This window comes from Rhinoderma darwinii, chromosome 1, assembly GCF_050947455.1.
Source record: "Rhinoderma darwinii isolate aRhiDar2 chromosome 1, aRhiDar2.hap1, whole genome shotgun sequence".
Taxonomy (NCBI): domain Eukaryota; kingdom Metazoa; phylum Chordata; class Amphibia; order Anura; family Rhinodermatidae; genus Rhinoderma; species Rhinoderma darwinii.
In genome coordinates, this window is record NC_134687.1 from 285,726,193 (window position 1) to 285,753,853 (window position 27,661).

The 27,661-nt window shown below is 42.0% G+C and overlaps 1 protein-coding gene across 2 annotated transcripts in view; it reads left to right on the plus strand.

Moving 5' to 3' along the window:
* The window catches only part of GAK (cyclin G associated kinase), a 155,052-nt gene that overhangs the window by 19,522 nt on the left and 107,869 nt on the right, over nt 1-27,661 (plus strand). For both annotated transcript variants that reach the window (XM_075864649.1, XM_075864648.1), the window contains exons 6-12: nt 13,629-13,754; nt 16,319-16,408; nt 19,842-19,977; nt 21,834-21,946; nt 22,395-22,485; nt 23,769-23,892; nt 26,600-26,649. In XM_075864649.1, coding sequence (XP_075720764.1) covers nt 13,629-13,754; nt 16,319-16,408; nt 19,842-19,977; nt 21,834-21,946; nt 22,395-22,485; nt 23,769-23,892; nt 26,600-26,649 — 730 coding nt within the window. The remainder of the gene's footprint in view (nt 1-13,628; nt 13,755-16,318; nt 16,409-19,841; nt 19,978-21,833; nt 21,947-22,394; nt 22,486-23,768; nt 23,893-26,599; nt 26,650-27,661) is intronic.

Sequence of the window (27,661 nt, forward strand, 5' to 3'; positions counted from 1 at the left end):
GGATGTTCAAAAAACTATGCTACTCTAAAGTAGACAAATAGGGGATGTTAGTTAGCAACATTTTTGTTTGGTATAACTGCCTGTCTTAGAAGCAGATAAATTTAAATTGAGAAAAATGCTAATTTTTGCAATTTTTTGCTAAATTTTGGTGTTTTTCAACATTAAATACTGAATGTATCGGGCAAATTTTGCCAGTAACATAAAGTCCAATGTGTCACGAGAAAACAATCTCAGAACCACTTGGATAGGTAAAAGCATTCCGGAGTTATTACCACATAAAGTGAAACATGTCAGATTTGAAAAATGAGGCTCTGTCAGGAAGGTCAAAAGCGGCCAAAGAGGGAAGGGGTTAATGTACTGGCATATTACAGTACATTAGCCTGTGTACTAATAGTACACAGGAAGTTGTTAGGACATACCTAAGCATTCCTAGATCAGTGTAATATTCTATATCAATGTATTTTTGCTGCCTTGTTTTGTTCTCCATAGCAGAAACATTGGCACAGTCATCTTGTAATGAACTTCATTGACCGTTTCTTAGTGTAGCCGGAACATGCTGCCCATGATCTGTTCTACAATGATGCATCTGATTGGGCAGAGATTCCCTGTTAGTTATGGAGCAGACCACTGCCTACAGATAATGGAAGAAACCTACACTACACGAAGAAAGCATAAAGCTGTATTCACATTTGCGTTCCTGTTTATTTTTCTGCTTCTATGATGGAACAGAATAACAGAGGCAGTGCCGGATTAATCACCTGACTTACACCAATCGCGCCTGACTGACCCCATTGACTTTCCATCATGGTGTCGGTCGTTTATTGGGAAAAAAAAGGGGTTGCGTTTTTATATTTTCACCATTTTATTTCCATTTTTTTTTTTTTTTTTTTCTTACGGAACCTGTGATTAAAGTATGTTACCAAAGAATTTTAGTGTAATTAGGTCATGTGGAGGTCTGGAGTCCGGCAAGTGTGTCAAATATTGATTTTATATATATTTTTCTCTCACAGTCCACACTTTTAATTTTCCTTAGCCCCACTGCATAGCTCAAGACTTTACGCTCCTTTCATCTGAAGTTTCCAGGATAGGCCTCTTTACTACTAGATAAGGCTTATATCGCAGGAGTCTTTTAACTGACTGATATGCTTATTTAACTGGAGTCTGACACATGTACTCTATGCCGGAGTACAGGAACTATAAATGCCGGGTCTTAAAGAGGCTCTGTCACCATATTTTATGTGCCCTATCTTCTACATAATGTGATCGGCGCTGTAATGTACATTACAGCAGTGTTTTTTGTTTTGAAAAACGATAATTTTTGACGTGTTATGACCTATTTTAGCTTTATGCTAATGAGTTTCTTAATGGACAACCGGGTGTGTTTTACTTTTTGACCAAGTGGGCGTTGTGGAGAGAAGTGCATGACGCTGACCAATCCGCGTCATACACTTCTCTCCATTCATTTACTATGCACATAGTGATCTTACTAGATCACTATGTGCAGCCACATACACACCCATTAACGTTACTGAAGCGTCTTGACAGTGAATAGGCATCACCTCCAGCCAGGACGGGATGTCTATTCACAATACTGACACTTCGGTAAAGTTTGTGTGAGATTTACAGCACTGAAAGCGTAATCTCGCAAGATTACGCCTTAAATGACAGCCCAGTGTGATCTCGATGTACTGTAAATGACACACAAATGTTACCGAAGTGTCGGGATTGTGAATAGACCGCGTCCTGGTTGGACGTGATGTCAACTCTCAAGACACTTCAGTAACGTTAGTGTGTGTATGTGTCTGCACATAGTGATCTAGTAAGATCACTATGTGCAGAGTAAATGAATGGGGAGAAGTGTATGACGCTGATTTGTCACTGATTGGTCATCGTCATACACTTCTCTCCACAACGCCCACTTGGTCTAAAGTAAAACACGGGCATTAAGAAACTCATTAGCATAAAGCTAAAAATCGCTCAAAGTGGTTTAAAATAGATATTTTTTCTAAATAAAAAGCACTGCGGTCACCTACATTATAGCGGCAATCTCCTTATGTAGGAGATAGGGCACTTATAATGTGGTTACAGAGCCTCTTTAATTATATTAGGCAGCCTTTCTGCTATAACCCTAAATTATTCGACTCAAATCTTAGAACAGCTATTTTCATTCGTTAAATCATATGCCCATGCTGGGTTGCTTTTCATACTATTTCAGGGTATGACCTTTTATTTCAATAGAAATTGGTAGTCATGGTTACGGATGTTTATAATATGGCAGTGTATAGAGGTGGCATGTCAACATGGGATCCCAAACAGATTTTTATCTTATTCGTGATAGCTCTTCTGTGCAATAGACAATAGTAGTCACGTTCAGAAATCTCATTAAAGCGGATCTGTCTGCTAAATAAGTAACAGGCTGTCGTTCCTTTTTCCTGCTGTCACTTGCAGCTCACCCCTCCCTTACACGCACACACACACTGGTAGATTTACTATTCAAAATGCACCAGAATTCTGACATACGTGCTTTGCGCCACATTCTATCAACTGTTTGAGGCACTTTTCGGCCTGCTCAACAAGGGGGCATGGTTTATTGGCAAAGGGGGATGGCTTAAACTGCGATAAAATTTTGGCTCAAAAACATCTGCTAAACTAAGCAAAGTAATAGGTGGTACAAGGAAGGCCTGATTCACACGAACGTGTTAAACATCCGTGGGACGGCCGTTGAAACCGCGGCCGTCCTACGGACCTATGTAATTAAATGTGCCCGTTCACACAGCCGTTGTTTCAACGGACCATGTGAAGGGTCCGTGGGAAAATAGGGTATGTCCTATCTTTTCACGCATGACGCATCCCTCCATAGACTCTCAACTATGGTGGATGCGAGACATCGCGTCCAGCAGCAATGGGCACGGATGCATCTCGGTACGAGATGCGCAGCGCTCGTGTGAATCAGGCCTAAGAGAAAAGTTTCTATCAACCTGTGGCAAATTATTCATACATCATGCAAAACCTGATGAATTTGGCGCATTTTCTGACTGCCTTTTCTACGTTTACGCTGTTTAAATCTTCGACCATATTAGTAAATCTGCCCCAATGTGTACACACACACACCCTTTTCATCCTGGTCCCTGTCTTGATTTCAATGGGAGGTAGAGGCGTTTTTTTTACCGTGAGCAAAAAAAAAACGCTTGCTGGAAAATGAAGCGACATGCCCTATCTTGAGGCGTTTTCCGCCTCAAAAACCCCCTTGAAATCAATGGATGACGGAAATAAAAGCCTTTTCTGACGCGTTTTTCGGCAATGAATTCTCGCGGTTATTCCATCTTTCTGGTGAAGAGATAACTAAAAAAAAAAAATCCGCAAAAAAACGCGTGTGGGGCAAAACCACTTCAGCTGATTTTTCCAGGCAGAATTTTCTGCCTGCAAAAAACTGTGTGAACATACCCTAAGTGGTCATCTGTGTGTACCTGAGAAATAACACTATTTCTGGCCTTTACAATACTGGTATGTGGCATTATGTAGCCGTTTTCCCCTCTGCAGTCTCTTTAATTCTCAGCTGTCTGAAAGCTAGTGTGCAGAGCCTAATTAGCGATCATGTCTTCTATACACTGCACACATGAGCAGGATTTTCCTCTTCTGAGCATCGAAGTGTTCATGACAAATTACATACATCCTTGGCAGTGAAAGGGTTAAAGAGAAACGGTCCCTATCATAAACACTCTTTAAAAGGTAAACATCGGTGTAATGCCATATGGGTGCAGTCACACGTGGTGTGTAAATACCTTGTATTTCTGCAACGTAAAAATACACTGCAGAAAACTCCTACAATGTATGTGTATTCGAAAAATATTCTGCAACGCAAGAACCAGAGGAATCTGAGTTGTGGAATGTTTTTCCCATTGCACATTGTACAATTTACGCCACACAAATGCATCACGTGTGACTGCATCTTTTATAGAACTATACTAATGAGTGGAATTGCATGAAATTGACTACATTTTCAACTGGTTATTTCAATATCCCAAAGAAATCTGATTCGCACAAAAAAAAAAAAATCAGCAGCCGTCAAGCACCACACAAAAATGGTATTTGCTTTTATCTACGTTTTTATATAGATACATTTTCAAACAGGCAAAATATACTGTGTCAAGTACATACCACAATATTTATTAATATTTATTAATAAAAACAAAATATATATCACGATAGAAATAGAATATCAGATCTCAGTGGTTTGTGACATTGCTGTATGAACCGAATTGCAAAAGAGCTCTCCTTAAATTGTATAGCTTTATAATTGCACACTTGTGCTGCGCTATAGATGAAATGCGCTATGTATGTCTGCCGAAGGGCCCTTGCGATACGGACTAACTATTTGCACAAATACATGGGTTTGAGAGGAGTAATAACCAGCTTTTATTTACCACACTAATAACCACAATATAGTTTGCAGTTTGTAGAGTCTTCAGTAGGTATTTTACGGTTGCCCTTGGGTTCTTTCTTACCTCTCGAGATTGCACGTTGTGATCTTAAGACTGGGTTCACACGAGCATGTTACATCCGTAAAGGATGGAACGTATTTTATCCGCAAGTCCCAGACCGAACACAGTGCAGGGAGCCGGGCTCCTAGCATCATAGTTATATACGACGTTAGGAGTCCCTGCCTCGCTGCAGGACAACTGTCCCGTACTGTAATCATGTTTTCAGTAAGGGACAGTAGTTCCACGGAGAGGCAGGGACTCCTAGCATCGTACATAACTATGATGCTAGGAGCCCGGCTCCCTGCAGTGTGTTCGGTCCGGGACTTGCGGCCGAAATACATCCGTCAATTACGGACGTAATGTGCTCGTGTAAATCCAGCCTTACAGGACGCCCACACCTAGGGAGACTAGCGACAGTCCTGAATTTTCTCCATTTGTAGACCATTTTGTCTAACCATGGATTAATGTAGACCCAGATCTTTAGCAATGCTTTTGTAGCCTTTAGCAGCTTCACGCGTCTCTATTAAGGTTGTCACGATAACAGAATTTGGATTTCGATACCGATACTTCATGTAGTATTGCGATACTCTATACCAAAACAATACTTTGCCAACAATAAAAAAAAAAAAAGTTCAAAAATATAGTCTTTCTGTTTCCTGTGAGGCACAGGGTGTTATCAATTTTGAACCTCCATGCGCCTCACATTAAGGCCGGATTTACACGAGCGTGCGCAAAAGGTACATAACAGCTCCGTGTGTCAGCAGCGTATGATGCGTGGCTGCGTGATTTTCGTGCAGCCGCCATCTTTATGACACTGTAAACAGAAAAGCACGTGGTGCTATTCTGGTTTCATTCATACTTTTTACTGCTGTTGCGAGAATCACGCTGTTCACACGGAAGTGCTTCCATGTGCTGCGCGTGATTTTCACGCACCCATTGACTTCAATGGTTACGTGATGCACAAATATCGGGCAGGTCGTGAGTTTTACGCAGCGGACACACGCTGCGTGAAAATCACAGACTGTCTGCACGGCCCCATAGACTAACATAGGTCCGTGTGAGGCGCGTGAAAATCACGCGTGTTGCACGGACGTATATCACTTTCGTCTAAATAAGCCCTAATAGTAATTAACCCCATCATGCACCTCACATTAACCCAATGTTGCCCTTTACACCTGTGAGCGAGTTACTTGATGGGATCACTTACTATAATGATTATAATGGGCTTCATTGGGTTAATGTGTGAGGGAAATGATGTGGTTAATTCACATGGCTGTGTTCGGTGCGTGAGATACAGATCGTATGTCGCCTGCTTTTCCTGGATTCAACTTGTTTCAGAAAGCCGGGCTCCCGTACTGAAGACATGATTACACTATGGGACAGTATTCCCGCGGGGTGGCAGTGACTCACAGCGGCATGGATGACTATGATGCTAGGAGCCCGGCTTTCTGAACTATGTTGGATCCAGGAAAAGCAGGCGACGTACGATCTGTATCTCACGCACCGAACACAACCATGTGAATTAACCACATCATTTCCCGCACACATTAACCCAATGGTGCCCATTATTATGGAAAGTGATCCCATCAATTACCTCGCTTACAGTTGTAGTGGGCAATGTGCGAGGTACATGATGGGGTTAATTACTATTAATGTGAGTCACATGGAAGCACTAAGTTCATAACACCATGTGCCCTCACATTAATAAGTGACCATCATTTCCCTCACATAGTGGCAACATTGGGGTTAATGTGGGTCACATTAACCCCAATTTTCCTCGATGCTGGCTGCCTTTTATTTCAAGCTTGTGCTCTGCTGTAATACCTGCCTGGGGCCGATCTGTCACTACACTGCAGCGTGAGCGACACAGGCACGTCATCCGTAAACCTGTGCCACTCGTGACAGTCACCTCCCTGCCCCTTTCTCACACAGATTATCATTGGTGGCAGTAGAAAAAGGAAGGACAGTCCCCTCCCTGCCCCTTTCTCACACTCTCGGATTATCATTGGTGGCAGAGAAAGGAAGGACAGTCCCCTCCCTGCCCCTCTCACACTCTCAGATTATCATTGGTGGCAGTAGAGAAAGGAAGGGGGAGCGTTTCTCCCTCCTACTGTCACTTGGGTGGCACTAATGACGAGCGGGGCGTCACAGTAGGAGAGAGAAACGCTCCCCCTTCCTTTCTCTGCTGCCACCAATGATAATCTGTTTGAGAAAGGGGCAGGGAGGTGACTGTCCTTCCTTTCTCTACTGCCACCAATAATAATCTGAGAAAGGGGCAGGGAAAGGGTCACTAAGAAGAGAAAATTGCGGGCGCTTTACACTGCGCGCACACCATGTTCTCCATTTATTTCAATACTAAGCTGTGTGGCCACACAGCTTTAGTATCGGCATACATAGACGGTCTTGAACAATTTGCCCCCGCACAGCATCGATATGTTATTGAAATTTCGATGCATTGTGCATCCCTAGTCTCTATACAACGTGTATTCTGAGGTTTTCTGAAAGTTATTTGCCTCGAGGCATGGTTTACATTAACCAGTGTTTCTTGAGAACAGATTTGTCCGTAAGGGCCTGTTCACATCAGCGTTGGCTTTCTATTGAGGTGTTCCGTCTGAGGTTTCCGTCGGGTGAAATCTTTGCTTCCGTTTGCATGCGCGGTCGTCTGCGCTATTGATTCCGTCGAAAAAACAGAAACCTGCCGGAATGGTGACAAATGCAAATCATTAGCAATTTTTCAGTCACCATTGATATCAATGGTGATGCAAACAGAAGCTAAGGTTTCCATTGAGGGGTTCACCCGACGGAAATCTGCGACTGAACCCCTCAACGGAAACCCAACGCAGATGTAAACGGGCCCTAACCTGGCTGTGTGTGCCTTATTTAATGGGCAAAGTACTTGTGAAACCCACACTTCCAATGTTATGTCCTTAATTGAAACACCCTTTGCCAATTAGCTGTTGGAAGAGTCATTAATACAGAGGTTCACTTACTTTTTCTCCCTGCACTGTGGATATTTACTTAATGTGCTTATTAAAAGACAGTGTAATTTAATTTATTTGTGTTATTAGATTAGTGTTTGTCTATAATTGTGACTTAGATAAAAATCAGAACACGTTTCATTAGTAATCAATCAGAAATCCAGCTCATTCCATATTTTTGCGAGTGTGTTCCTGTATGTTGTGTTTACTCAAGGAAGATGCTTGAGGTCTACACTCTCCTAAAATCTATCCTTATTTGTAAGGATGTCTTCACACATTGTGTTTTTAGGCGTATTTCGGGGCATTTACGCCCGAAAAACTCCTGAAAAAACGGAAGCTGAACGCCTACAAACATCTGCCCATTTAAATCAATGGAAAAAACAGCATTTAGTTCATACGGAGCGTCTTTTTACGCCGCTGTTTTAAAAAACGGAGCATAAAAAGACGCTCCGTAAAAAAAATAGTGCATTTCACTTCTTGAGGCATTTTTTGGAGCGGATTTTCCATTGAACACTGTTTTTTTTTTTTCGTTTCACCACATTCTGAGAGCCATAACTCTGTGGGTGATGAGCTGTCGGAGGGGGTTGCCCCCCTCTTTTCAAAGCCTCAGATGCTGTGGTTGTGATTGACCGAAGCATTTGAGGGGTTAAACAGCCAGGATCAGCGCGATCGCTGCTCATGGCTTTACTCTTGGGTGTCGGCTGTAAAACACAGCCGGCACCCGCGGCATATGGAGTGCGCTCCATATTTCTCCCCCTGCACCAGGACGTACCGGTGCGTCCTGGTGCGTTAAGGGGTTAACAGTTTGACAGACCCTACGTGACGAGACACAGATCTGCACTCAGCTGTCTGTAAAGTCAACTAAATTGATATTAATATTTTCCGAACTCCTCAGTATACCATGATCACTACAGTGTCCATACATATTAGATGAACGTGCGCCAAACCCGCCGATTTCGGCTTGAAAGGCCAATTTATCTAATGTGTATGGAAGGCCGATTCATCTAATGTGTATGGGGGTGTTCGTTATTTTCCCCAAAATATGCCATCAGTAAAGAGTCTGATTAGGCATTTCAACATGGCCAATCCTTTGTTTTCAAGGGAGATCTAAGCCTTCTCCATACCCAGCGTGTGGGTATGGCCCCCTCAATCAGCCCATCACCCCCCCCCCCGTTCCAATGGTTGTTATGGGGGCCTATTGAAGGCCCCAGGTCTGCCATCTTTGGGCTGCTATTAAGGAGCTGGTAAAAACGTAAGTGTTGCAGTATGTTGTGCAAGTGATCCAGCGATCGCTTGTTGAAGTTCCCCAGTGGGTGCAGCCTAACTGCTATCATGTCTGCCATACACAGCAATACATAGAGATACTAAAGCAGGATTCTTCTCTTCCCCATCGCACACGGTGCTGTGAAAAAGTATTTGGTACTCGCCCAATTTTCCTCCTATATAAGGCCCCATGCACACGACCGTGCCCGCAATCACGGCCCGCGATTGCGGGCACGGCCGGCCGCTGACTGACAGCCGCATTTTCGGGCCGTGCTCCCATAAAAAGTATGGGAGCACGGCCCGCAAAATGCGAAAGAACGGACATGTTCCATAATTCCAGGAACATTTCCACGGCACTGACACCCTTCCGTAGTGCTACGGAAAGGTGTCGGTGTTCAATGAAAGTGAATGGCTCAGTTTTTGCGGACCGCAGTTGCGGTCCGCAAAAACTGAGGTTTTTTGCGGTCGTGTGCATGGGGCCTAAGAACGTGACCACATGAGTAAGCACAAAATGCAGCCTTTAAATCATTCTATTTATTGAGGATAAAGATTCATTCAAAACCTATGTCACCCATGTAAAAAAGCATTTGTCCCCTAAACCTAATAACCGGTTGTGCCACCCTCAGCAGTAACAACTGTAATCAAGTGTTTGCGATAACTTGCGTTAAGTCTTCTACATCGCTGTGGAGGAATTTTGGCCGCTCTTCTTTGCAGAATTTTTTTAATTTGGCTACATTGGAGGGTTTTGAAACAAACTGCCCATTTATGGCCTTGCCAATGGGATTTAAGTCAGGACTCAGCCACTCCAAAACCTTAAGGCACTGTTCACACAGCGTTTTTTGCCGCTGAAAACGCGTCAAAAAACGGCCGAAAATGCCTTCCATTGAGTTCAATGGGAGGCGGAGGCGTTTTTTTTCCCGCGAGACTGTTTTTCGCCTTGCTGGGGGAAAAAACGCCTCCGCCTCCCATTGAAATGGGAGGCATTTGCGGACGTTTTTTGTCGCGTTTTCCCTGGCAAAAAACTGTGAACAGTCCCTTACAGTTTTGGAGTGGCTGAGTCAAAGTCCTGACTTAAAAAAGAAGCGACATGCCCTATCTTCGGGCGTTTACGTATCTGACCTCCAATTGACTTCAATGGGAGCCAGAGAAAGCGTATTTCATGGCATTTTTTCCCGCGGCACTCAATGGCCTGCAAAAAACTCAGTGTTTCCTTTGAGCCTTTCAGAGGTGGACTACCTTGTGTGCTTCTGATCATTGTCCTGCTGCATAACCCAACTGCGCTTGTGCTTTAGGTCCCGATCTGATGGGTATGAATTCTCCTTTAGGCCTTATTCACACGATCGTGTGCGTATTGTGCGTGCAAAAAACGCTGCGTTTTGCGCGCGCAAAAGCTCCATATGGCATCTGTATATGGTGCGTGGCTGCGTGATTTTCAGGCAGCCGGCATCATTATGACACTCTTATGTTTACAAACCTAAAAGCAGAGGGTGATTTTCTGTTTTCATTCATTCTTTTTACCACTGTTGCGCGAATCACGTGCGGCACCCGGAAGTGACTTCACTGGGTGCGTGCTGCGCGAAACACAGGCAAGTATAGGACCTGTCGTGAGTTTTACGCAGAGCACATATGCTGCGTGAAAATCACTGACAGTCTGAACGGCCCCATTCACTAACATAGGTCTGTGCGACGCGCGTGAAAATTTTCACGGACGTATAACATGTTCGTGTGAATAAGGCCTTAGGGTTTTCTGATAGAGAGCTGAATTTATGGTTCCATTAATTTATATCAAGTTGTTTAGATCCTGCAGAAGCAAAGCAGCCACAGACCACTACTACTACCACCACCATGTTTGACTGCTGGTGTGATGTTCTTCTGGTGGAATGCAGTGTTTAGCTTTACGCTAGATGTAATGAGACCCATGTCTTCCAAAATGTTCCACCTTTGACTCCTCAGTCCACAGAATATTATTCCAAAAGTCTTGGGGGTCATCTAGATGTTTTTTGGCAAATGCGAGACAATTCTTTGTATTCTTTTTCTAGTCCGCAGTGGTTTGTAAGGGTTTGTGCACACATAATGTTTTCAGCCGTTTTTCAGGCCGTAAACGTCCCAGAAAACATAGACCGACATCTGGCCATTGATTTCAATGGAAAAAACGGCGTTCTGTTCCGACGGGGCGTTTAAAAAAAAAAAAAAAAGCCTGCTAAAAAGTGCATGTCACTACTTCAGCCGTTTTTCATAAACGCTATAGAAAAACAGCTCCAAAAACGACCTTTAAAATGGCTGCAAAAAACGTGACTTTGATTAAAAAATGTCTGAAAATCATGAGCTGTTTTCCCTTGAAAACAGCTCCGTATTTTCAGACGTTTTTGATTTTGTATGTGCACATACCCTGACTCTCCCATGGGTGTCTTTCTTATTGTAGAATCGTGTGCGTTGACTCTAAGGCTGGGTTCACACGACCTATTTTCAGGCGTAAACGAGGCATATTATGCACTCCTCTTCTGTTAAGCCCTGCAACAGAAGCCTGTAAAAAGGATTATACACTGCAATACATTAGTATTGCAGTGTATTGTACCAGTGATCCAACGATCGCTGGTTCAAGTCCCCTAGGGGGATTAATAGAATGTGTGTAAGAAAAAAAGATATATATTTTTAGCAATAAAAAATATTAAGTTAAAAAAAAACACTTTTTCTCACTTAAAAATATAAAAAAATATAGGAATCGCTGCGTCCGTAAAAGTCTGAACTATTATAATATAGCATTACTTAATGCACGCGGTGAACGCCGTAAAAAATTGAAACCACCAGTATCGCTACTTTTTTGGTCAACTTAGCCCTAAAAAAACGTTAAAAAAAACCACAAAAAGTATATACCAAATAATGGTACCAGTGAAAAACTACAGCTCGTCTTGCAAAAAATAAGCCCTCACAAGTTATGGCTCTCAGAATGTGGTGAAACAAAACAAGTTTGTATTTTTTTTCATTTTTTTTAAAGTAGTAAAATATAAAAAAACTAATATAAATTTAGTATCACTGTAATTGTATTGAGCCACAGAATAAAGTTAAATTGTTGTTTTTACAGCACGTTGAAAGAAGTAAAAACGAAACCCAAAAAACAATGGAGTAATTGCAGTTTTTCCCAATTTCAGCCGCAAATAATTTTTTCCTTCAGTTTACCAGGACATTATATGGTACTACCAATAGAAACTACAACTCCTCCCTAAAAAAAGAAGCCCTCACACCACTCTGTTGACGGAAAAATTAAAAAGTTATGGCTCTTGGAAGGCAGGAGGTGAAAAACGAAAATCAAAAAAATGGCTCAGTCCTGAAGTTGTTAACTGAGGCAAGTCAGGCCTGCCGTTATTTTAGATGTTCGTCTGGGATCTTTTATGACCACCTGGATGAGTCATCGATGCACTCTTAGTGAAATTTTGGTAGGCTGTCCACCCCTGGAAAGGTTCACCATTGTTCCAAATTGTTGCAATTTGTGAAATTCATTATCCATAGTGGTTCACTGGAGTCCTAGAGCCTTACCAATGGCTATGTAACCCTTTACAGACTGGTAGATTTCAATGACTGTTTCACTTCTGTATCTCTTAGAACATGGCATTGTGCTGCTTTTTAGACCTTTTAGCCTGCTTCACATTGCTAGACGGATTCTATTCGAATTATGTTTTTAGATTTAATGCCTCATGCACACGTCCGTTGTGCTACTCGGGTCGTTTTTGACGGCATCTGAGTGGCACCCGATAGTCGTCATGGGTCATTCACTTTAGCGGATAAATCGGCTCTGTGAAAAATGTTCCGAGTCTCCGATCCGAGGAGAGATTGAACATGTCCTATCTTTCCTTGGATCACTGACTGGACTCGGACGGTACACACGGTCGTGTGCATGAGGCGTAACCGTTCTGGCCGTTCTGCCTTGGTGTGCCTAGTGAAATTGAACCCAATTGTCAATTGAATTTAGGTAACTGGTTGATTTAATAGTAAAGGGGGCAATTGCTGTTCAGTCCTACTTGACCCTATGTGAAAAAGTATTTTTCCTTTAATAAATGAAATCTTTATTTAAAAACAGTGTTTTGTGTTCTCTTTGTGTAATATCCAAAAAATGTTGCACGATCTGAAACCTTTAAGTGTGACAAATATGCAAAAATAGATGAAATTGGGAAGGGGCAAAAACTTTTTTACAGCACTGTATATTGAAGCAGCAGCATGAGGGAGATTACACAGCAGTAATGAGCAGTGGAGCTGTGAATGCAAAACTCGGGTGGGATAAAACATAAAACACCTACTAGAAGTCTGATGTAGAGTGTGTGCATGCGTGCCCGTGTCAGTGTCCGTTTCACTCAATTGACTTCTATGGACATCCTTTAGTAAACTGATGGTCAGTCTTATCTTGAGGAGACAGAAAAAAGCAGTAAATTCAGAGTGAGTTAACCGTTAGGAGGGATGAGAGGAAAGGAGCATAAGTGGCCCCCCCTCTTTCTAACGGCTCACATGCTGTGGCTGCTATTGACCGCGGCATCTAAGTGGTTAAACAGCCGGGATCAGTGAAGGGACATTTCGGCTGTAACATACATCCGACACTCTTATACGCTGGGTATGGAGCGGGCTCAGTTACGTGAAATGTCAGGAAGGGGTTAATATAGCAACTTTCATGATTTTGTCGTGTCCGTGTGACTATGTGCCTTGAATCCGTGCACTAAATGTCCTATTGGGGGTCTCTCTGTTGAAGAAACCGGACCGAGTCTTAAAGGCTATGTAAAGTGTGTGTGTGTGTGTGTGTGTGTGTGTGTGTGTGTGTGTGTGTGTGTGTGTGTGTGTGTGTGTATATATGTATGTGTGTATATTGGGCTTTTAAAAGTTTTTGTATATTTTACAATTGGTGTTTGTTTGTGTTTTACAGGTGGAAAATTTGCTTATAGGTAACCAAGGAACTATTAAACTGTGTGACTTTGGTAGTGCAACCACAATTGCACATTACCCTGATTATAACTGGACTGCACAGAGAAGAGCAACGGTTGAAGATGAAGTGAGACTTCTGAGATTTTTGTTCAGTTTGTTGTTTACTGCCTATTCTCTTACAAAAAGTTTGACCTTACAGAAATAGTTAAGATATGTAGCTGAGTTTTTTTACAGGCCAGGTTGAAATCTAACCTGTCCAGTCCTTTGTTGCTCTGACATCAGCGGCACCAGAGTTAAAGGTAATCTGTCAGCAGTTTTTACGCTCAAACCTGCTGACCGCACGATATTAGGGGAGGGCATTGTAATGTTGCCTTTTGTCGAGTTGCATGACCGAGAAAGATACGTTTAATTCCCCCGATGCGGCTGTCGCAAGTGCCACACACTACTCTGAGTGTAACATCCGTGGTCGCTGACCACAATCTCCTCCTATCCTGTCGACGCCGTTCTGTTCCGCAGTGACCACTAGGGTGCGCTCGCGAGCTCAGTCCAGCCTTAAGGAGCCAGAGCGCACACATGTATGAGATTGAGCTGATTGCTCCCAGATCACCCTGGACTATAAGAAGGGCTCTGCCTGAGCGTTGTTGTCGTTACGTAAGTTTGTCTCTGCAAATGGTCCCCTAAGTGTCTCCAGTACCCAGTGGTGCCTGTTCCTGCTACCTGTATCCTGTGTTATCCTGGTCCAAGTGCCGTATTCAGTTGGAGTCGTACTGTGCGGAGTACCTCGCCTGTCCTGCTTCACCACGCATGGTGGCTGCCTGCCGCCTTGTCCCATCCGAGCCTGTCTTGCTACTGTCTGAAGCTACCACATGTACACCTATATGAACTATAGACTTTGTCCTGTGTCTTGTTGGCCAGCTGCAATACCATTAAGGCGGTAAGGCCCAGTGGGTCCACGCACCCTTCGTGACACTGAGTGATGTCTCTAGTGGCCATTCAGGAGTATGCTTGAGCTGTTACTTAGAGCAGGGCGGTGCACAGCGTACAGTGAGGAGAGACAAAGAGCACTTGCACATCAACTGACCACTGAGTGTTCTTTTCGACTGCAGCGTTAGGAGAATTAAATATCAATTTTTCGGTCATGCAGCCTGAATGACCACGATAAAGTGCATAGTTAGTTACAATGACAAGTCTTTGTTTATAGAAGGCGGTGCTGGTGGCTGTCGGCTATCACATTTCTGTGGCCAGTTTATTGGCCTCGAGAGGAGAAAGGGTGAAACTCTTATTGTATATGTTAGTGGCATTATTTGTTTCTGGAGAATTTCCACACCGGTTTAATGCACATGCCTGACATAAGAATGTACCAGTTAGGCCCCATGCACACGACCGTGCCCGTAATCACGGTTCGTGATTACGGGCACAGGCGGCCGCGGACTGCCACCCGCATTTGGGCTGTGTTCCCATATAAAGTATGGGAGCACGGTCTGCAAAAAATAGGACATGTCCTTATATTTTGCAGAACCTTTCTACGGCACGTACACCTTCCCGTAAATATACGGGATGGTGTCGGTTGTCAATAGAAGTGAATGGGTTAGTAATTACGGATGAATTCTACGGTTGTGTGCATGGGGCCTTGAACGGTTATTTTTAAACCAGTCCGTGAAAAATGTTTTAAACTGGATGAAATAAACAAAATTAGCCAATTTGTACATATTCCATTCAGCCTGGCAATATACAAAAGATAGCTGGCGTTCCTACTCCCACTTAGGCATCTATGGTTGGATCAGACAAGCGTGCGTGTTCATTTCATTTGTAAGAGGGGCGTATGCCGAGCAGAACAAAGGGATTTAGCATGTTGAATTCAACATGCCCGGCAGACGTCAGAGGACCTTTACATAAAGTGCATGGCTGGCTTTAGACAATTGCAGATTCTTAACTCGTTATATTCTAAGGCGATCCAGAAAAAGCATTAGAAATGTTAAAATGATGTTGTGACTCTTATACCTGCACACTTGATAGTAGAAAGACTTGCGGGTTGTTTTTCTATTTTCCTTCCCAGTTTTGTACTACTGTACTTTCTAGTAATTTAATTCTGGATAGGCTGCCCATAGTAACACCTTAAAAATAACCTCTGTTCCTCCACTACTTCAACCAAGCTCTGTTCTCTTCTTTTCTTAACTTTCTTCTACGGTCTCCCAGATTGCTAAACCTGATTGCTAATGTTTTCTACTTGTGAAGAAACAGAGAATGGAAATTAAAGTGGATCAGTGTGGTCTCCTATTTGAAGATCTCACAGGACAGAGGGTGGGGGGCAGTGAACTCTGGGATCTATAGGATCTATAGTTTTTTTGTTATTCTCCCCTCCGCCCACACAAAGTGATTGACTGACTGCTTTTTTACTGTAGAAGTTTGTATACACTGTCAATCACTGTGGACAGGAGAAGCAGAGCTCCACGGGCTTTCCCTGTCAGCATTTAAACAGCATTTTACATGAAAATACGGAATCAAATTGTGGAAAACAACGTATCGGCATAGGAAACCTGAAAGAGAGGCTTTAACCTGACACCTTTGTTCCCATGCAGTGGTAATTGATCTATCAGATAGCCATGCAATAGGGGTAAAGCTGAATGGACAGGGACTGGTCACATTAAATTGATGCATAAATAAACCATATTCCATCCATTGCTCTTTCAGATGGTTCGAAACACAACACCGATGTATAGGACTCCAGAAATTATAGACTTGTACTCAAACTTTCCAATTGGAGAAAAACAAGATATATGGGTAAATGCTGAAAAAATTTATATTTTTTGTTCATGTGCTTTGTGCTCTTAGCATTGTTACTGATATTGGCTTAAAGAAGCACTCCCGGCACAAATGTTTAGGGACCCTGCTTGTAATTGAGGTGGCATAAATAATACTGTGGCTAGAAAACTCACTGAAGGCTTTATCTTGTAGTTTCATCCTCCGTTCCTAGCTGCAATTCGGTCACATGAAAGCACCTATGAGAGCCTTGATGTCAGTCTCCTAGGGATGAATAGAGAGACTGTCTTCCTGTCCACACAGCAGACACTATAAGATTCATTTAGTCAGAGCGGGGGTCATGTGTCTGAACGGCAGCCCGGAACGAAGGCTGAAACTAAAAGATAAAGCCAACGCTGAGTTTTCTAACCCCAGTATCTTTTATGACACCTCCATTACAAAGTGGGTGTTGGGGGATATTTTTGCTGGGAGTGCTTCTTCAAGGGCTATGCACAGCTTTGGAAACAATTTTTTTTATTTTCTTTTTATAAAAATGTGTAAGTGTGTTTTGGTGCAACTTTCTAATTCGTTTTTATTAAAAATGATTTTCACTTTTTGAGATGCAACTGCTTTGTTTCCTGTATACAGAGCAGCTGTATCTAGCACTGAAACCTGCACCTGTCAGGTCAGCGGCACTAATGGGTTCAGTTGACAGCGGGTCCTGCGTGTCGGGGAGAAGATGTTACCGATCACATAACTTAGATGTGATTGGATAAAAGGAGGATCCGGCATATCCGAGACACTCAGGACCCGCTGTCACTGAACCTATCAGAGATGCTGGCCTGACGGATTCAGGTCTCCGCGCACGATACAGCTGCTCTGTATACAGGATACCAAGCTGCTGTATCTCCAAGTGAAATTCCTTTTGAATAAAAACGAATTAGAAAGTTGCACCAAACACACTGATATTTTTATTTTAAAAAAAACTTTCAAAGGTGTACATAGCCTTTAACCCGTTAGTGACCGGCCCATCGTGTTTCTACGTCGGTCACTAACGGGCCTTATTCCGATGCCATAGACTTTTTACGTCGCGGCATCGGAATAAGTTTACAGAGCAGGGAGCTGTCAAATCTCCCTGCTCTCAGCTGCTAGAGGCAGCTGAGGGCTTGGAGCGTCCCTGCTCTGCCGGGTGAGATCAATATTAGTATCGATCTCACCCGTTTAACCCCTCAGATGCGGTGCACAATAGCGAGCACCGCATCTGAGTGGTTTTGGAGAGAGGGAGGGAGCTCCCTCTCTCCCCCACCGACACCCAGCGATACGATCGCCGAGTGTCTGTGTCTCCAATGGTAGCTGGGGGTCTAATAAAGGCCCCCAGGTCTGCCTGGAGTGAATGCCTGCTAGATCATGCCGCAGGCATGACCTAGCAGATGCCTGTCCGTGTTAAACGGACAGGCAGTAATACACTGCAATACAAAAGTATTGCAGTGTATTATAAATGCGATCGCAGAATCGCATATTATAGTCCCCAAATGGGACTAGTAAAGTGAAAAAAAAGTTTAATAAAGTTAATTTAAAAAAAATGTGAAAAAAAAAATGAAAAACCCAGCTTTTCCCCTCACAAAATGCTTTACTATTAAAAAAACAAAATAAAGTTAAAAAGTTACACATATTTGGTATCGCCGCGTCCGTAACGACCCCGACTATAAATCTATTACATTATTTAACCCGCACGGTGAACGCCGTCAAAAATTTAATAAAAAAACTATGGAAAAATTGCTGTTTTCTGTGAATACTGACTTTAAAAAAATGTGATAAAAAGTGATCAAAAAGTCGCATCTACTCCAAAATGGTACCAATAAAAACTACAAGTCTTCCCGCAAAAAAAAAGCCCTCATACAACTGCATCGGCGAAAAAATAAAAACGTTACGGCTCTTCAAATATGGAGACACAAAAACAAATAATTTTGAAAAAAAAGCGTTTTTACTGTGTAAAAGTTGTAAAACATACAAAAACTATACAAATTTGGTATCGTTGCAATCGTAACAACCCGCTGAATAAAGTTATTGTGTTATTTATATCACACGGTAAACGGCGTAGATTTAAGATGCGAAAAAGAGTGGCGAAATTTCAGGTTTTTTTCTATTTCCCCCCAAATAAAAGTTAATAAAAGTTAATCAATAAATAATATGTCCCCCAAAATGGTGCTATTGAAAAGTACAACTTGTCCCGCAAAAAACAAGACCTTATACAGCTATGTCGACGCAAAAATAAAAACGTTATAGCTCTTGGAATTCGACGATGGAAAAACGTAAAAAATGGCCTGGTCATTAAGGTCCAAAATAGGCTGGTCATTAAGGGGTTAATTATGACCGTTTGGCTTGCAACTATGTTCTGTACAGTAATGCGTAGATAAAGGTTGTATACATAGCAGCCTCTTTCGTTTTAATTTAAAGAGGCTCTGTCACCAGATTTTGCAGCCCCTATCCGCTATTGCAGCAGATAGGCGCTGCAATGTAGATTACAGTAACGTTTTTATTTTTAAAAAAACGAGCATTTTTGGCCAAGTTATGACCATTTTTGTAGTTATGCAAATGAGGCTTGCAAAAGTCCAAGTGGGTGTGTATTATGTGCGTACATCGGGGCGTTTTTAATACTTTTACTAGCTGGCCGTTCTGATGAGAAGTATCATCCACTTCTCTTCACAACGCCCAGCTTCTGGCAGTGCAGACACAGCGTGTTCTCGAGAGATCACGCTGTGACGTCACTCACAGGTCCTGCATCGTGTCAGACGAGCGGGGACACATCGGCACCAGAGGCTACAGATGATTCTGCAGCAGCATCGGCGTTTGCAGGTAAGTAGCTACATCGACTTACCTGCAAACGCCGATGCTGCTGCAGAATCAACTGTAGCCTCTGGTGCCGATGTGTCCTCGCTCGTCTGACACGATGCAGGACCTGTGAGTGACGTCACAGCGTGATCTCTCGAGAACACGCTGTGTCTGCACTGCCAGAAGCTGGGCGTTCTGAAGAGAAGTGGATGATACTTCTCGTCAGAGCGCCCAGCTCGTAAAAGTATTAAAAACGCCCCGATGTACGCACATAATACACGCCCACTTGGACTTTTACTTTTAAACACACCCACTTGGACTTTTGCAAGCCTCATTTGCATAAATACAAAAATGGTCATAACTTGGCCAAAAATGCTCGTTTTTTAAAAATAAAAACGTTACTGTAATCTACATTGCAGCGCCGATCTGCTGCAATAGCAGTTAGGGGCTGCAAAATCTGGTGACAGAGCCTCTTTAACTAGTTATCTGAGCTTCATTATACACTTGGTAAGGAATGGCTACAAGCAGTGGTCCGATTTTACCACCTTCTTAGCTATTTTGGTCTTAATTATTCTTACCTCAATATTAACGAAAACTTCCAGCATTGAATGAGTCTCCATATTGTCATACTCTCTTACCTCAGGCTCTTGGCTGTATTCTGTACTTATTGTGCTTCAAGCAACATCCATTTGAAGATGGAGCAAAGCTTCGTATTGTCAATGGGAAATATGCAATACCAGAAGATGACACAAAATACCTAGTTTTTCATGGCCTGATTAGTAAGTGAGCTAACAAAACCTGGATATTCTAATTACTGTGCAAGGCAGATCTAGTGCTGACACGTGTAAGATTTGAATGGCCAGTATCTGATACGTTGTGGCTTGTCACAAGAAATATTTGCCCCGGTATTAACATTTTATATAGCCATAGACCTGTCCCCCCCCCCCCCCCCCGCCCAAACTAAAGGGGATTCTATTTTGGCAGAGTAATGGTTAAATGGGTTATCTGGTTCAGAAAACCAGTACTTTTAAATACCCTGTTAAAGAATTCTGATTTAATAGAGGGGGGTCCCCTGTTCAGGACCCTCTTTTATTACTTAGAGTGGAGAGCAGCTACAAAAAGTGTTTTTCACTCCTGAAGGACTTATGTCCCACGTATTACACAAACAGCCACTCTTTACAATAGTGAAGTGGCGCTGCACAAACAATGAATACTTTCCTCTGGATTTTGAGGTTATTAAACCTTGCCCCGCCATAGTGCAATTCCCTTTTACTATTTGAATCAAACAAGTAGATCAATCCATGTAATATAGCCTTGGTCACATAGTTCCATGCATTAAAGAGGCTCTGTCACCACATTATAAGTGGCCTATATTGTAGATAATGTGATCGGCGCTGTTATGTAGATTACAGCAGTGTTTTTTATTTTGAAAAACTCATTTTTGACCAAGTTATGACCTATTTTCGCTTTATGCTAATGAGTTTCTTAATGAACAACTGGGCGTGTTTTACTTTTTGACCAAGTGGGCGTTGTGGAGAGGAGTGTTTAACGCTGACCAATCAGTGACCAATCAGCGTCATACTCTTCTCCCCATTCATTTACACTGCACATAGTGATATAGCTATATCGCTATGTGCAGCCACATAAACACACTATAACGTTACTGTAGTGTCCTGATAATGAATATACACCTCCAGCCAGGACGTGATGTGTATTCAGAATCCTGTCACTTCTGTAGCGTCCATGTGATATTTACAGCAAGGCAAGCGCAATCTCGTTTGAAATGACAGGTTAAATCGTAATCTCTCTCTAGTGTCGGGATTGTATTAGCGAAGTGTCAGGATTCTGAATAAACATCACGTCCTGGCTGGAGGTGTATATTCATTATCAGGACACTACAGTAACGTTATAGTGTGTTTATGTGGCTGCACATAGCGATATAGCTATATCGCTATCTGCAGTGTAAATGAATGGATTGGTCACTGATTGGTCAGTGTCATACACTTCTCTCCACAACGCCCACTTGGCGAAAAAGTAAAACACGCCCAGTTGTTCATTAAGAAACTCATTAGCATAAAGCTAATATAGGTCATAACTCCGTCAAAAATGATTGTTTTTCTAAATAAAAAACCACTGCTGTAATCTACATTACAGCGCCAATCATATCATGTACAATATAGGCCACTTATAATGTGATGACAGAGCCTTTTTAAATGCGGCTAGCGTGCTGAATGTGTCAACCTCCCCTCGGAACGCTCTGCACTTCTGAGATAAATGTATAGATATGATACAGTAGTAATATGAGAACAAGAGGTTTATATTGTGTCGAGCAGGCCATACACAATAACATAAGATAAATGATTTTAGCTGGATTGGCTTACGACCCTTTGTGTATGGGAGCCTCCTTTGTTCCTTCTACCATATGTGTCTGACATCAGCTTATTTCTCTTTTTTTTTTTTATTAAAATAAACATGCAAGTTTAGCAAGCCAAGCCGTGTTTATGGTGGAGTCAAGATAAGTGTGTGTGGGGGGGGGCGGCGCCACCTTTTAGGATTAGGTGTGTCATAGACTACACTGACATGTTAAACCAACGTAGTGAGTTTTTTTTTTGTTTTTTTTTTCCGGTGTATATAGAATCCATGTTAAAGGTGAATCCTGAGGAAAGGCTGTCTATTGCGGAAGTGGTCAGTCATCTACAGGATATTGCAGCTGCAAGAAATGTGAATCCTAAATCTCCCATTACTGAGGTAAATAAGTATTATAAGAGCATTTAATGGCACTGATGGCCTTTATTTAAAAGGGATTTTTTTTGTGCCCAGTTAATGTATAGGTTAAATCTGTGGTGCTTGTGCTCTCCATACTGTTGCAGGCATATCCAAATTACATAAAGGTCTTACTTCGTTAAAATACTTTGAGTTTTTGTATTCTCACAAACCATTGTGTTTGCTGAACAGTTCATTGTCGTTTTTAGTTATTACGGTCTAAAATGTGTTTGTCAAATGCATAGACTCTATCCTAAGTCGTGCATCTTTGTGAGGTACATATTCTCATTCACCCTTGCTTCTCTATCAATATCATGTATATTGGGTTCTAGTGCAGGAACTGTTGATCTGGAATTTAACTTTCCAGATCTATACATTATAGAGGTCTATTCGATAATGTAAAAAAACATAACAAATATTTCAATGTTTATAGCTTCTAGAACAAAATGGTGGATATGGCAATACTGTGAATCAGACATCTTTCAATGTGTTACAGCAAGGCTCAAAGCCCCAGGGGCCCTCAGGTTTGTATAACATTTCTTTTAAATACCATCCTCATTCCAAAGTTCACGAAACAGGGACTGATAAGGAAAAATAAGGAAATCCGCTTCACTTCTTGTTTTCAAGGCCAAATTGACTAAAATGTGACATATTGCGTGTTGGTTTGTTAAAGAGAGACTGGACCAAATTGGGTGGGAAACCTAAAACGAAATACATTTTTAATACAATTTAAATTTTGTTTTTACGCTTTTTGTTTCTCTCCAGCGGTGTCTTCTCTTGGTTAAAATAAAAATTTTAAAAATCCCTTGGTTCCTGCATAGCAGTCTAGCAGCTTTGACTGTACCATTCCATTTGCCTTGTAACCGCCAAGAGTGGGCAATCCAGACTAAACTAGAAGACCCTTTAGCTTCTGCAGCTTCTATGTATCAGGGTGGATTAACACATGGCAGATTTTGCGACTAAAAATCCATTCCATTCATCTAATCCATGTGCTTGCTGCAGAAACAATCCTATTCAGATGAATGGAACTGATTTTTAGTCGTAGAAACTTCTGCAACAAAATCTACAGCTTGTGAATCCACCATCACCGCACATAGAAGCTGCTGAATCCCACAAAAAGCTAGTCTGCGCATGAGTCACTGTAGAACGAGCTGACAAACCTCTAACCTCTATTCTGAACAAGTCAAAGTTGGTTACCTTTGAGTTGTTCGGAATTGAGCTTTTAGATGATTTTTATATCAAAATACATTTATTTCCATAAAAAAATAGCCCCAAAAGTTGTCCATCGCCTTCAAGTTTATATATCCACTGTCCTTCCTGAAGGTCTTTACAAAAATTAAGTGAATAATCTTACCCCGTCTTTACTCCTCAAATCACTATGACGTGTGGACAAATTGATTACTTATCCTATCACCAGATACGTACAAAGGCAACTTATGTGGTGCAATTAAACTCTTTGCGTACTAGGAATTACTGAACCCCATGGTGTATCTAGTTGTAAGCACTGCCTGGAAAGGTTACCGAGCAGTCATTAGAGACATTGGTTGTCAGTTTCTGTCAGTGCAAGAGACTTTGAATGTAGCGCATGCACAACCTCCTCTCATTCTACTCCTCTGGCTGCGGACTTTCAGCTGGGGGGAACACTCACCGATCTAGCAGTTATCCCCTATCCAGTTAAAAGGGGATCATTTTTTATAACCGCGATAGCCTTTTTTATGCCAAACTGACTAGATGACGGTCCTATGTATTTCATATTTTCTTTCATTTCTTCCAGTTTTACTTGAATTTAAGTATTTACGTTAAACAGGTGTCACTGCTGGAGACGACGACCAGACTTCTGGAGGGTTTTTTGACATTTTGAAGGGAGGCACTGAACGATTCTTTAGTAATATTAAAGACACTTCTTCAAAGGTTATACAGTCGGTTACCAAGTAAGAAAGCTTAAATATTTGTCAAAGGCTATGTTTTATGTCATTTTACTTGTATTTAATGTAAGAAAAAATATATATCTATACGAAAGTAGGACAGCCCCTGCTTTGCATGACAGTGGTTTTTCTGCCTTTCTATTGATCGAGAGTCAAAGTTCGCAACCTGTGGTACATGTGCTTTTAATAGGCAGGACAGTGTATGATCATAGTATTGAAGGGGTGCTCTGGCTTAACTTGTTTGAGTAGGCAGTACTTGGCTTACAAACGTTGAGGAACTCTAAACTATAGCACTGGTGAGGCATGGAATAAAATTTTTTAATCTTCTTATTCTTCAATTTGAAGTTTTTAAGAATAGTCTATTTTGAAAATATTTCTGAGTCTACTGGTGGTAAGAATTCCGCCCTGCCTCAGAACTGTCCTTGAGGCCCACAACCTTCTCTCTGTTCTCAAGTGTTTCAGTCCTTTCCTAACTTTTCCTCTGCGTTCCTTCTCCCACTGATTAGGCAAGAGTCTACCTGTCCCATAAACTACAGGCGCCTATCTTTAAAACCGAAGCCTGCTTGGCAACAGCGTCACAGACCCCAAAACTCCTGACATATCTCTTTGCGTTTTGTCTACGTGACCAGGGCACATGATCCCAAGGTCATCGCAGTCGACCACCTGGTAGAGGTTCTCTCTTCTGTATCTTTTTCCTCTCCTTCTGCTGCTAACCAGAGTCCTCATGAGTATCAAAGTGGAGGGCGTACCTCAATCCTGGTGGCGCCGGACTGGCCGCACAGGGCCTGGTACACTGACCTGGTTAGCCTACTCACGGATGCACCATGGCATCTAAAGTGACAATCCGACCTCCTTTCCCACGGTCTGCCTTTAGGCCCCACTTTACCACAACGTTTTTTGTAATGTACAAAAAATAAAAAAAATTAAAAAAAATAATGTACAACGTAAAAAAAACATTTTTTCCCTCTAAAGTAATTTAAAAAAGAAACCTAATTGGTATTGGTAAAACTAGCCTCGTCTTTAAGTGGTTAAATAGACAATATAGGTAGGAAGTGTTTGTCTCTGACATGGGCGCCCCAAGGAAAGTCTTCAGAAAAATAAATAAATAGCTACAAAAAATAAAAATTAACAAACACATTGGGGGAATATTTTAAGGGTATGTTCACACTGAGTTTTTTTCAGGCAAAAAAATTTTTCACCACAGGTTCTTTTTAATGCGTTTTTGTTTTTGCCTATCTCCAACAGGCAAAGAGAAAAACCATGAGCGGTCTTTGACATAAAAAGTAACGGCCGTTCGCAGCGTTTTTTTCCATCTCCCATTGATTTCAATGGGGTTTTTGAGGCAGAAAACATCTCCAGATAGGGCATGTCGTTTTTTCTGCTCGTCAGAAAAAAACACCTCCCATAGAAAACAATGGGCGGCAATTTCGGCTGGTTTCTGACGAGGTTTCCGCGGCAATAAACGTGTCAAAGAACTTTGAAATTCTAGTCTTAGGCCCTGTTCACAAACACCATTCTTGAACTAATCTACGTCAGTAGATGTGCACACTATGGCTGTCCGCAACAGAATTGCACGTCTGCGCCTGCTAATGAGCAGGGGTAGTTTCGAGCCACAACTTACTCTAGCCGCTAGCGTAAATTACGATAAATCAGTCGATCGGGCAGAGGCTCTACCCCCTCTTCTTAAACCTCGCCCATTTTTCTCACCACACTTGGAAAGCAGCGAGAAAAGTAAAGTATGGGGGTGTGCGCCAAATTTTTAGACTTTTTACGTCTGAAAACTGGCCTAAGCTTTTTGATGTATCCCCCCCCCCCCCCATTATTTTCCCTTTAAAGTGGTATTCCCAACTTAGACCGCCATTGCATATCTACAGGATATGCCATAACTGTTTAAAAGATGCGTGTCCCTTCTCTGGGACCTATTCCTATATCAAGAAAGGGAGTCACACCAGTCGAAACGGGAGTCAGGTGCGTTTGTACTGGCCGTGCAAGATATTGCACCAGTGTCCTGTTCACATGAATGCATCAGTGGTGCAATACCTTGCGCACTCGCTACAAATGTAATGACGTGTGCTCGTACGAACAGAAAGGACAATGAAGAGACTGTCCCTTGAAACAACTGATCGGGAGTGCCGACAGTCGGACCCCCTCCTAAGGATAGGACATCAATTTTAATAACCCGGGTAACAGCTTTTAAATTTACATTACCCCCCCCCCCCCATGCCACCAAAAAAATAAATACAGCTTCAAATAGTTGGTTTGTTTTACCCATTAAAGAGCGTGGCAGCTATCACTCAATCTTCTTATTGATTTATATTGACTTTAGAAAGAGAACATTTTATCTCGTATGGACGCTTTTGGAATATGTTCTGAGTGGTTGTTTTTTGTTTTTTTTGCTGCGATCTCGGTGATCGCTGCAAAATTGCGTACATTTTTTTTAGAAAAAAAATTTTGATTTTGCAAAACCGCTGTGCTTTTTTTGTGTTTACCTTGATTGTGGGAAAAAAAATGCCACAAAAAACAACTCTTGTAAACATACCCTTATGCATAAAGACTTCTCAGACCACTATCTTGTTGCTAGTGCCTGTATAGATGGAATCAACACCTAAATGTTATAGGCCAGGTTAAAAAAAAACAAAACACTCATTTGCTGTAAATGATTAAAACCATGAAATATTAACTGGTTTAAAAGTTTTGTTTTTGTATTTTTCAGCTATGCAAAGGGAGATCTGGATTTATCTTATATCACCTCTAGAATTGCAGGTATGACAAATAGTATCAAAATTCCTATTTATATTTTTATCTAGGTAGCAATCATGTGATCACTGTGTGTCTCGCTGCTACAGACCTTGGTGTTCACTTGATTTTGTAGAGGAAAGCTGTGGATGACTTGGTTTTCCCTGCCAAGTCAAACAAATGGAAAAAGGTCATACATTGTTTGAACCAGTCATCCAGAGCAGGAGCCTTTCTTTACAGTAGCTCTGCACTATAGCTAATACAGGAGCCATCTGTGTGAACCCCCCACACCCCTCCGTAACGTCCACATGCCCTCTCATGGCATGTGGAAAGGGGTTGTCCTAATGGGGCTACCACAATTGCAGAGGGAGATATTGATCAAAACTAGTGGAAAGCAAACAATCTGATTCCAGCTCTGTTTTTCAGGTTTGTTTTGTCAATGAAAGCAGCAACTTAAAGAGGCTCTGTCACCACATTATAAGTGCCCTGTCTCCTACATAATGTGATCGGCGCTGTAATGTAGATAACAGTGGTTTTTATTTTGAAAAACGAACATTTTTGAGCAAGTTATGAGCAATTTTAGATGTATGCTAATTCATTTCTTAATGCCCAACTGGGCGTGTTTTTACTTTTTGACCAACTGGGCGTTGTAAAGACGTATGACACTGACCAATCCGCGTCATACACTTCTCATTATTCCAGCCCAGCTTCTTTCACTGCACAATCACACTGTAACAATGGGCTGGAACAATGAGAAGTGTATGACGCTGATTGGTCAGTGTCATACGTCTTTACAACGCCCAGTTGGTCAAAAAGTAAAAACACGCCCAGTTGGGCATTAAGAAACGAATTAGCATAAATCTAAAATTACTCATAACTTGCTCAAAAATAATAGTTTTTCAAAATAAAATTACATTACAGCGCCGATCGGACTATGTAGGAGAGATAGGGCACTTATAATGTGGGGACAGAGCCTCTTTAATTGTTTGTTTTTGGGTAACACCTCCACTTTTTTTTTTTTGCAAGACTTGTTAAATCT